Genomic DNA, 11,835 nt, shown 5'->3' with positions numbered 1-11,835 from the left:
ATTACAAACAGACATTTCATATTATTTATTTGTATAGATAAATGAAACAAAACATAAAAACAAAATTTTATAATATCAATTCCATGCAATGTTCACCCATTTTCACTTACAACAACCACATATTTTGTCCTAAAACACCAGTAAATAGATTGTAACTAGACACGTCTATTTTTCATGTACATAGGTAGTAGGTAACACTTTTGTACGCAACATTATTTCATTTTAATGTAAAAATCAGGTTTGCCAGGTATCCCACATTAGGTGAACAGGAGCCGTCGTAAAGCGGGTAATATTGCTCGAAAGTCGTCCCAATTTTTGAGCAAAATAATATTATCCGCTTTTCGAAAGCTTTTTTTTGGTCGCATATTTTTAGATTTTTATTTTTACTCATAAGGTTGATGCACTGCACCCGGCACTGCTAACAAATATACTGGCAACTCTGATAATAAAGTATAATTACAACGGTGTTTACTACTACATGCCAAAATAAATTAAATCAGTTTTAAACGTACTTCTTTGTTTAATACTATTATTTCTTGCTTGCAACAAAGAATATAACACTGATTTCAAATAAATGTACTTATAATTGACTGCATTTTATTTAAAAAAAATACGCAAAATATTCAATCGTGCCATTGTCTAGAATCGATCTAGACACACTTATAATATAAACCTTTGACTGAGACCGAAACCATAAACCGTATAATTGAATTAACTTATTTAATTTAATTAATTCATTCATAAAAATTAACGAAAATAACATACGTGGTAAGGGCACTTCCATTAATTATATCAGGCTATTTTACCGGATTCCACAACCCTTTCCCTCCTTTGTACTTGACATGTAAGATTTGGCACGGCTGTCTGTCGCTTTCCTTAATCCCACTTAATTTTCCATACGTTAGTCTGTACTTGATTTTGTTGGATTCATAAAAAAAAACTAAATTATTTCAAGACTATAATATCACTTAAGACTACTAAGAACTTATTTAATCTTTCAAATACAAAATTGTAGTCATGGAGGACATGATGCCTAATGGCATTATCTACCTTAACTCAGTGCTATTTGTATTCGCATAAACATCATAATGTTATGCTGTAAGATTCAGCCATATTCTAGTGAAGAAATATGGTAATATTAAATTTTACTATTTCTTAAGGATCAAAATCGTATTTTGTATATAATAATATTATATATAAAATACGATTTTACGTACGTACGTTACGTACGTAATATTTACCCCCCCCCCCTTTTTTTTGGGAATTATTGAGGGGATTCTGCTCAGAAAACCCCATTCTACATCTCTCTAAACGCCTAACATAATTAATGAATACCCCTAAGGTAAAACATGATATATTATTCATTTGACTATCACAAAATTGGGCTGTATTTCCATTTTATGGAACTGGGCCTTAACCTTTATTAAAAAAAAAACTAGTTTGCTATTGTAAATTGCGAAGCGTACAAATTAAATTATGACTTCTTGCTTGGTTGTATGAATTTAATAAAGTTTCACACAATAAATGGAAATACAACGGTATAAAATCTTGTCCATTTTGGTTTATTTCTCAATGATTGCTCAGTTAAACCATTATCCTGAAAGCACAAACGTGTTTTCGCAGATACAGCATATTGTTTAAAAGATTATACTGATTACATGATATATAAGTATGTTAAATTAATATTAATCTTTAAAAACATATCTAATATATAAAATTCTCGTGTCACAATGTTTATACCAAAATTTATCCGAAAACGCTTGACCTATCCTTATGAATATAATCAGTAGTTCGTAAACTATTTTTCATACGTCTAAGTGATTGGTCCACCTATTTTTTTTATTTATTGACAGTAATAGTTTATTGTAATATTAAAAAATACGTACAACCCTAATTTTCACCCTTCTACCATCAACCCCTATTTTGAATAGTGATATAACATTGTAAGGGAGCTATCATAGAGAAAACAACAAAATGGACAAGTCACTCTGTTTATTACTACATTTAACATGATAAAATCTAAATTCAAGGAACTTCAATACAGAACTATGATATATATATATAAACTTTGTAGTTACACGAAATAATTATACATATACAAAAGCTTTTTTTATATTCACGGAAAAGTAGATATACCACTGTACAAGCATATATAAAAAACATTACATGAAATTTATCAGTGCTGGAAATATAATTAAAGTGAAATAACATGACAAAACATATATTATACAATATTCAAAAAGCAAATATATATATCAATGATATAATACAATACATATATATGACTACATATCTAATTATGACCACTATATACTATATTTGATTTACTGATCAAAAGTGAACCAAACTGAGCAAATAAGCGGCTGATGGCCTACTCCTGCCTGACGGATACGACTTTAGTCTGAGAGCACCGCTAGGGGTTCGAACGTCTCAGTCCGTCGTAATTTCGATCCCCGTTTGAATTTATTGATCGGAGAGGAATCTTCCGTATTTAGATTATTTTTTTAGAATCTCATGTACAGAAAATAAGAAAAAAAAAATCATTAACTTTCACAATGCATGTACACAGTACAAAATATTAAACAGTAGTTTTCAATTTTAAAGTATTTTAGTCTTTATATAAACAAACTGTAATTACCACCTTAATTTTAATAATAATACTTAAAAACGAGACGTTTTTCATAAGAAATATATTAATTTCACAATAAATTAACTCATATTGTATTGCTTGGTTTTATTATGTAATTCAATTACAATGATAATGTTTTATAAACATTTTAGACTGATTAAGTCTAACATGATGTTGCACAGTTATAGGTGACATTCAAAATAAATTTATCTCTAAAATTCACTAATCAATTTAGAAAAGTACTCTAAAATGTGAAAGAAATTTAGTTATATTTTCATTTTATTTAGGTTTAATTAATTTTACAGAATTAATACAAAAATTGTGCACCAAATATAATCCATTTCAAATTAATGTTGCAAGTAAAAATTTACTGAAATATTTAGACTCATCATTCAAGTTGTTAAACTGAGCAAAAACTTAACCAAGTATAAATTAATAAATGCCACACACTTTATTTTCTGAATGTAAAAAGAGGCTAAATGCCTAATATGACAGAACGAGACAGAAATATCTTGATTTTTAACTTTCTCTTGCCTCGCATCTACGGCGAAAAAATATAAGAAAATATTTGTTTCATTTAGCCTGCGATTGGGTAATATAATGAGAAATTACAAACACATGTTTCCTTTGTTCATATGTTCTTTTAAATAAATGTTTTAACTCGTTATTCTTCTGCCATTGTTCAGTTTATCTTAAAATTATGACTTGATGTTACAATATGAACGTGTCTGTATATTTTCAATTTTACTAACAATTTAAGATATATTTTTTAAATATTATTTATGAACAAATAAAATACTTGACATAACTTATATACATGACTGATTAATCTTTAAATGATCAAACCAAAATAAGATTTTGATATATTTTAAATAAGGTTCATTTTGCATTTAGCACACTCAGTAAAAAACTGCATTAAATAATAATTTCAAGGTAGAAAACCAACTTGACTGTTGGAGCTTAACCTCCAAAACGCTTTTGAAGTGAAACTTCTATATAGACGGGTTGGATTAGGATTTTTCGGTCACGAAAAAGAGTTACGAGAGAAAGAGAAAGACTGGTGGAGGTGGGTAACCGTTGAAGTTTCACTTCTATTATGTATCCCAAAACACATTTTAATTTAATGCAGTCTGTTAATAAGCGTGTAATTTATTAAAATTAATAAACACGCACAGGTAAGTCATAAAGTGATATACCATTTTAAATTAAAAATTTAAGAGTCTGTTCCACAATGTTACACTAGTTCATATATAAATTACTCTTGAGATAAAATTCTTTGTGAAACAACAACTACAAGTTTATACAACAGTTCCATTCGAGGTAGTTTAATCAGTTTAATCGATTGTGAAACAGGCCTTAATTTAATATATTTTTGCATTTCATCTACTTAAGTGGTTTAATTAAGATCGTTCATAACTGAAGTTTGCAATTACTCCACTATCTGCCATTTCAAGAATAATATTCAATATTTCCGAGTTATTATTTAACAGGTGGTATTTTAGCGTAGTAGGACATTTTTCATGGAATGTCGCCATGACGCGCTAAAGAACCTACCTTCAGTCTCATCCTATCATCCTCCATTGGTGCTGATTCGGCGTATACATTAGTCCAAACTACGCACTAGAAAACACCTGACAATTAACCAACTAAAATAATACCGAAAATTTCTGGTAATATCACCAGAAATTTTGGGTAATATTTTTTTTATAGCGCAAACACAAACGAGCTAGTGGCACACTTGATGGTAAGTGACTACCGCCGCCCATAAGCACCTGCAACACCAGGGGAACTGCAAGTGCATTGCCGGCTTTTAGAAAGGACTAAACTTTTTTCTATTGAAGGTAATATGGTATCGGTTCGGAAATACCATTGCTAGAGGATGATTCCACAATGGGGTTATTAGTTGGAATAAGTTTCTAGAAAATATTGACAAATTATACCAACATTGCAATACTTCGGCGACGAACGTTCTTAGTATATATACTATTAGACATAGCAAAATTACTCTTATAATTATGAACATAAAGTCTAATTCACACAGCCGGTATGTAGGACTAATTAATTTTTTCTTTTCCAGTCACTATCCGAGCGTACTCTTCGTAGAAACGCGGGAAAAGTTGTATCGCAAAATATACGACTGTGAGGTACGCCACTATACCCAACGTGAGGATTAAGTCGAACACCGCCGGTTTTACACTACAACAGTAAAAATGTTATTAATAAAAAAAATTGCATAATTGGGGTTAACCCAGTATGTCATCTTCTACTAGACTAACATGCATAAAGTTAACTACCATGTCAGCTCCATACAGATATATAATAAAATTCAGCTGGTAATTAGGGATATGCTATTAAATAGTTTCAAATCTTATAATAAACGGTGAATGACCGTAGATTAAAAGAAGAATAACTGACTATTCAAAAAAGACTGTTAAATATGGTGATAATTATTAATAGTTATTATTCTACTGCTCACAAAGAATCTTACAATGTAAATAAATTATATTTAAACTTACAAGTCATTCCTTGTAAGAGTCTGGAGTCTGAACTAAATCGAAACCGGGACCTTATAGTACTATGTAATATGTCTTTAAAAATATTAGTAATATAAATGATGTATTATAAAAACTATTGGAACAGAGCATACATATGTAATGACGTCATCATAAACATACCTGTATACATATAACTGCGCTGTGGTCGGGCCGTACAACGTGTACTCTGGTTCCCGCTTATCAACCGCGTGTGAGCTCACAGTGACCTCCATGTATCTGGACAAAGTCCTCTCCAACGCACCCGTCACACCTGAAAAAGAAATAACATTTATTCAAATAAATTTAATATAAGCACAATTCGACCGTATACAAATTAACCACATAGAGGTATTCTGAGTTCGTAATATTTATGGTAATTCCTCAGTTTATTAGTTCGTAATATTTATGTTCTTAGTGCATGGTCCTCAGAGAGCCAAATCTGTTAGGAGTCCCTTTACGCTACATAAACACTCTCCTTCACCGCTGCAGCTTAAAATAAATTTGTACATAGACGTCTGTGTGGAAATATAAATAATTCTCTATTTTTATAACGGTTTCGAATTTGTAACCCGTTAGAAACTTTTTACAACAATGAAATAAATAAAACCGTTAATAATAAAAATAAAAGATTAAACTTACCAGTATTTGGTGGTAGTGTGGTGACTATTTGAGGTGCCCTAGATTGTGACGACAAATATTTGTACCAATGTTTGATCGCCCCTTCGTCTACACCCTAAAAAAATATTTTTACTGATGTTATATATGCAATATTATACATATACATATATATACTGTTTTGAATTATTGAAAAATACAAGTAAAATTAAATTAGAGGTTTAAAAACCTCTATCTTCGTCTAAAAAATAAGTTGATGGTCTTGAAACCTCTGAATCAATTGTTAGAAAGTATAGCTAATGGTCTTTGACTCAAGGAAGTATAAGAAGATTGATAAATTGCATTACAAAAACAAACCATCACATGAAAATAGCCCATAAAGAAAGCTATAACATGACGAGTTATTTTTATTATTACTGCAATCAGATGATAGAGAAACTAATGACCTTTTTATAAGGCAGCCTGTTCCGCAATAGTAGTTCCTCCTATCGACGCAAAATCTCCCAAAATTGGTGGAAAATATAGCATATATAGGGGTTTTCCACCAATTTTGGGAGATTTTGTGAACACTAAATACACGTGTTACTAAAAACTGGTTTATTCCGGTTTTAGTTACTGTATTACACTACTACAAAGAAAAGTTATTAAACCTGTAAATTTTAATTTGAACATACCAACAATTCATCATACAAGATGGCGTCTTCATTATTAACCTCGTCAGTCAGATTGTACACGTGGGAAGCGAGAGCTCGCGCCAACACTCCTATGTTCCTCACCAGATTCGACTCCGACAGATCTGATGGTGTATCCAGGAGAGAACCTCTTGATGGCTCTTTATGACTCTGTAATTTTTTTTATATAAATGGTCAGACCAAAGCTTTACCTTCATAAAGGACTACTGGACGGAGAAAATGGTGTACATGGGCTATCGTGGCAGATTGCTATAGTGAGTGTGAGGCATTATCAGGCATTGAATAGAGTTTGGATATAGCTTGGAAGCCTAGTGTTGACTGTTCAGTGACCAATCCATTTTTTTCATTGCCATTAGAGAAGGTCGTAATATTAGTCATGTTTCTACACTGAGTATTTGTGATCTCACACATGCTAATTGTAGCGGAATTAAACAAAATAATATAAATCGATTAAATAGTAAGAGTCACATTCAAATGCACAGCACTGCATTTGCATATATTTATCATTATGTATATATAGCGCTGCATAAAAGCTTAATTTACCTGTAAAGCGCTTAATGTAAACGCTGTCATCCTTCTAATACTGAATCTCTCGTGCTGCCAAGCGAGTGTCTCATCTGCTAAATTGATCTTTTTATGATTGATGGGAGCTCCTAGCCTGGACTTGATGGAGTGTGCCGCGCCGCCCGGCTTCGGAGGCTTCGATACGTGCATGGTAAGTGATGGGGCCGCCGATATGGAATCCAGGCACATCACGAAGGAGACATCCTAATTAAAAAACAATATTTCTCTTTTCAGCATTATGAGCATCAGTAGAAATGGGATTGTTAGTAATGTGGACAGATGACCCCATTGCTATCAATGTGCCATGTTTCGTAGACGTCCACGCAGTTCCCCCTAGAAACCATTGTGATAAATTCCTGATGAATTTACCACGATGGGCTACCTGACCTCATGCTCATCTTATGCTCCTCCATTGGTGCCCCGCCTGCGTAAATCGTCAGCACATACTTCCATTTTCATTAAAAAAAAAGTGCAACCAAGTCGAAATGTCGAGAGAGGTAAATACTTTCAAATATCCTACAATTATTCGTGTTAAAAGCCCTTTAACTATAACAATAATATAATTGACAAAATTACCTGCAATAATGAAGCGTCAGTGGAATCCAGCTGTTCCTCTAACCACTTCTTCGCAGCGAAGTAGTTAAGGGAGTGTCCAGCGGAAGTGAGAACAAAGAGCAGCGTGGGTGCACCGCGGCCCGCAGCTGTTGAGTACAACCGCGAGAATATACGGGCCAACTCCAGAACCGCTACTGTACCTGACGCGTTAGAGTCCGCGCCTTGAGATAACTCCTAGAAGCATAAAATAATACCATAACTACTACAAATAATACATTGTATTGAAATCTGTACTAATATTACATCATACAAGGCTTTTCTTGTACAATAATTTTGTTTGTCTATCTGTATGTTTGTTCTTGTCTCTCGGACAATCTCTGAAACGGCTGAACCGATTTTAACAGGACTTTCCCTTGGAGATAGTTATTGTTATAGAGAAAAAATTTGGTTATTTTTATTGTAGGCATTTAATTTAGTTTAATTTTAAAAAGTTAAATTCTCTCCGCGCTTTCCTCCAACTGTTAGTCTAGACCAGTGGTCAGCAAGAAGTTTTAGGTTGGGGTCCGAATAGTGTGAGGATTCACAATTTTAACGAGGTCCAGAAAAAAACAACTGATATGATTACTAATTGTTTAAAAATTAAATACTGAATTATAAAACACAAGACTTTAAATTAATATGAGAAACTACACGGTCTTGAGCTAGTTCCCTATAGTTTGGTACTCAAGAGGAACAGCAGAAATTAGAAGTGTCTTCTAAGCGGGAGTACGTTAATCTCGAACGATATTTATTTCGTAAAAAAACATCTTTGAGAAAGATGATCACATATTCGGCGGTCCGAGGTTCGACATGTTGTGGTCCGCCTGTTGTTGAACGGGAGAGTCTAAACTAATAATATAAAGAGGTAAAGGTTGCAAGTTCAAATTTTCAGGTAACACTTGGTATGAATAATCCGATTTTAAAAACTCTTTCAATATACTCATTTATCTAGTAAGTCTATAGACTATGTAACTACGAGCTATGACCCATAGGAGCATAGCTGCAATAAACAACGTTGCAAAAACGGAGAATATGTCATGCAGATAAAGTTTTGTGGGTCAGAAGTCTGTATTAAATAAGTAAATACTAACAGGAACAACACCAGCTGAGTCGTAATGTGCAGCAATGACGATAGTCTGCGCAGAGCCCGAGCGACCCACCAGCTTGCCGTGCAGGGTCACTGGCTTCGAATCCAACTTCGCAGGCGTCGATGCTGACACCACTGCAAAACAATTTGTTAAAACAAAATTACAAAAGTTAATAATAATATAACAATTTTAATAACCCTGACAATTCACAACGCCATTTAATCCCAATCTAAGCAGAGCTTCCATTATGGATATTAAACAACTGCTATAAATACATTAGATACATTTCTTTTGTACATACATACATGATATGTATAGTAAATAGCCAGACCGATACAAACAATCATGAATACAAATGTTTGTACAATGAGAGGAATCAAACCTGCGACCATCGGAAGGAAGGCAAGGTGCTAAACCGTTAGACCACAGAGACGTCAAATAATAATAATAAATTCTTTATTGTACACAGAATATATAATAAATATATATATATATACAAATATAAATATATATATAAATACATAATATCTGTCTAAATATATAACTATTTGTATACAATAAGCAAACATGTATTATACATATTGAAAAGTATTAGATAAAAAATATGAGCTATAGAGAGTCAGTGGTCACAATGAGGAACCTGACCTGGCTTCATGCTCATTCTATCATCCCCACTGATGCCCCGTCAGTGTATATCATTAGCGCAAATGTTAAATGGAGGCAGTATTACATATATATATATATGTATTATTAAATATGTATTTTAGTCTATAAGGTATTTATAATATGCCTATATCCATTGGTAGCCTGAGATAAATAATTTTAAAATAAATTGATATTAAAGATACAGGTTATATAAATTGTAAACAACATTGCTTACCTATTTGGTAACCATTAGAGGAGACACTGTTGAACATAGCTTCAAGTGCTGTTCCTGATTTATCATCAGTTATAAAACTATGTTGCAAGTCCTTCAGAATATCTTCAAAGTCAGGACTCCACTCAGCAAAGTACACTGGAGCATTGACCTCATTTTGAATCATTGCCATCTCAAGAAGTTGAATATGCTGAAAATAAATAACAAGTAGATTAATGTATTTAATAATAATAATATAATTATTTATTTTTTATAGAACTCCATTCCATATCTGAATGGGCATCATGATTATACAGCCCATATCGCTAAGTAAGCATGTTAAGTAAGTTTCATGTTGTAAGTCACTTATAATGGATATTTCCACTGGTAATATTAATGTAGACAAATAATATCACCCATGCTCACATTTTTGTATACCTATCTTAATTATTTAATGTTACAAGATACAAAATATCCTTGAAAATATAACAAAAATATAGTTCTAAAATATGTAGAAAGGAAAAATTATGTACATAGGAAACTGAACCATGGACCCAGAGGTAAGCTGTAAAAAGTAGTCTGCATGCATGCAATGCAGTCTCACCTATTTCAGTTATCAAAAACTTGCTTTGTAAGCAGTTTTTCGTAGTTAGTATATAGTAGTTGTATGGTTAAATATATGAGTGAAATTACAGAATAAGAAGTGTGACACCTTAGTGCATGGCAATGTATGAGTTGCATTATAGGTGACACTTGATAATGTGGGGTCCACAATTAAGTGATGTCAAAAGTTACCATACTGCTGTTAATTGCTGCTAATGTATCATGTTAAAGTAACCTTGGAAACCATAGTAATTAATTCTTGATTAGGCAGATTGTCATCCTGTTTGCCCTAAAATGTGTACTATTAGTGCAGGCACCTGTATACATCAGTATTTTTTTATTTGAGTTACATTAAAAAAAATCATATGAATTTTACCTCTTTGTCTTCAGGTGACAACAAAGTGTTATTTTTTGGTAGCACCAGAAGTAATGCACCTGCTTTGCTCCTGATCTCCATAAATTGTTCAATGGAAATGTCTTCCACTCGCGCCACTACACAGTGCCGAGATGTACTCCAAGAAGTTAGAGATCTGCCTTCTAAGTTAAAGCTGGCGCTGCGACACCCTATTCAAATTAACAGATATTAACTTTCTTATTAAAGAAAAGCTTGCTACATACATAACATATATGTGTAATAGGTGATAGACACATAGAGACATGTAGAATAGATTAAACAGAGTTTGAAGCACTGCAATCTCAGATATAAATTTTGCTCTCTGTGTAATGATACCACTTGAATGATCGAGACCAAAATTTCATTGAAGGTCGACCTTTGGGAGTTCTCGTGTGGATACCAATGGCCACCAAACACACAAATCCTCTGAACAGAAGCTTCTCTCTCAGAAAAATAAAAATTTGGTAAATAGTATCCCACATCTTATGTAGTGGAACTTAGTATTAAATAGTTGAGCATCAAAAGGAGATAATGAAAAGGTGCAGTATCAAATTGCTTTAACTGTTTATGTTATTACACAGCTAGTACAATAATTGGTTTAACATAAAATTACAAATTTTGCAAAATCCATTCCAAAGTTGAAAGTAGTTTATTTTAAAACATAATATATCTGATTGAATTCTGTATTGTAGTAGGTGTGTGATATGACGATATATCTATGAACATAAGTGTTAAATTATTATTAGATTTTTGATTGGACATTACATTAATAAGTAAGACAGATACACAATTTTCATCCTAAATTTTAACTAGAACTTTAATCAATATTATTTTAAGTGCTAATAAGATAAGATTATAAAAGTAAACACGACTGTTGAAATTCAGATAAGTTTGAACATGAAGATAACCTAAAATTTCATCAATTTCAATTTCTAAGACTCTAAACTTGTAACCTATATAACTATGGTCACTTACCATGAGATACTGTATGTAAGTCGTATTGTTGCATTCTGTATACTGAAAATTCATGGGATGCGGCAACAGGGTTCACTGGGGACATGATGATAAAAATAGGCAGAGCCACGAGCAAATAGTAGGGCAAATAGCCTTTGAAAATTTCGGCAAAGCCATCAGCCTCGTCTAACCACATATTGGACACTAATTATTCGCAAATACTAAGCAAATTAACACAACAATTTATTTTTTAACACATAATTCAATTAGAAATCTTACGTGTGACTACAAAAGTACATACAGTATCGGTCG

General features: G+C 32.5%; 1 protein-coding gene across 1 annotated transcript; it reads right to left on the bottom strand.

Moving 5' to 3' along the window:
- Nucleotides 1–4,247: 4,247 nt before the first annotated feature.
- LOC131851452 (BOS complex subunit ncln) lies at nt 4,248–11,835 on the bottom strand. The gene is made up of 10 exons (XM_059201955.1): nt 11,545–11,835; nt 10,552–10,739; nt 9,597–9,783; nt 8,720–8,850; nt 7,611–7,823; nt 7,014–7,238; nt 6,453–6,620; nt 5,803–5,896; nt 5,305–5,434; nt 4,248–4,825 (listed from the first exon to the last, which is right to left on the bottom strand). Exons 1-10 carry the CDS (start codon nt 11,717–11,719, stop codon nt 4,684–4,686), a joined length of 1,653 nt encoding a protein of 550 aa, XP_059057938.1. The 5' UTR covers nt 11,720–11,835; the 3' UTR covers nt 4,248–4,683.

This window comes from Achroia grisella, unplaced genomic scaffold (genome assembly GCF_030625045.1).
Source record: "Achroia grisella isolate CSIRO2021 unplaced genomic scaffold, CSIRO_AGI_Agris_v1 utg783, whole genome shotgun sequence".
NCBI lineage: Eukaryota > Metazoa > Arthropoda > Insecta > Lepidoptera > Pyralidae > Achroia > Achroia grisella.
The sequence above is the reverse complement of the archived record's forward strand: the minus strand, read 5'-3'. Positions and strand labels throughout refer to the sequence as shown.

Coding starts and splice junctions, on each gene's coding strand:
- LOC131851452 (XM_059201955.1), bottom strand. CDS start 11,719: ATGTGGTTAGACGAGGCTGATGGCTTTGCCGAAATTTTCAAAGGCTAT. Junction 6,621..7,013: donor TTACATTAAGCGCTTTACAG/GTAAATTAAGCT, acceptor AAAAAATTACAG/AGTCATAAAGAGCCATCAAG. Junction 5,897..6,452: donor TCTTGTATGATGAATTGTTG/GTATGTTCAAAT, acceptor ATATTTTTTTAG/GGTGTAGACGAAGGGGCGAT.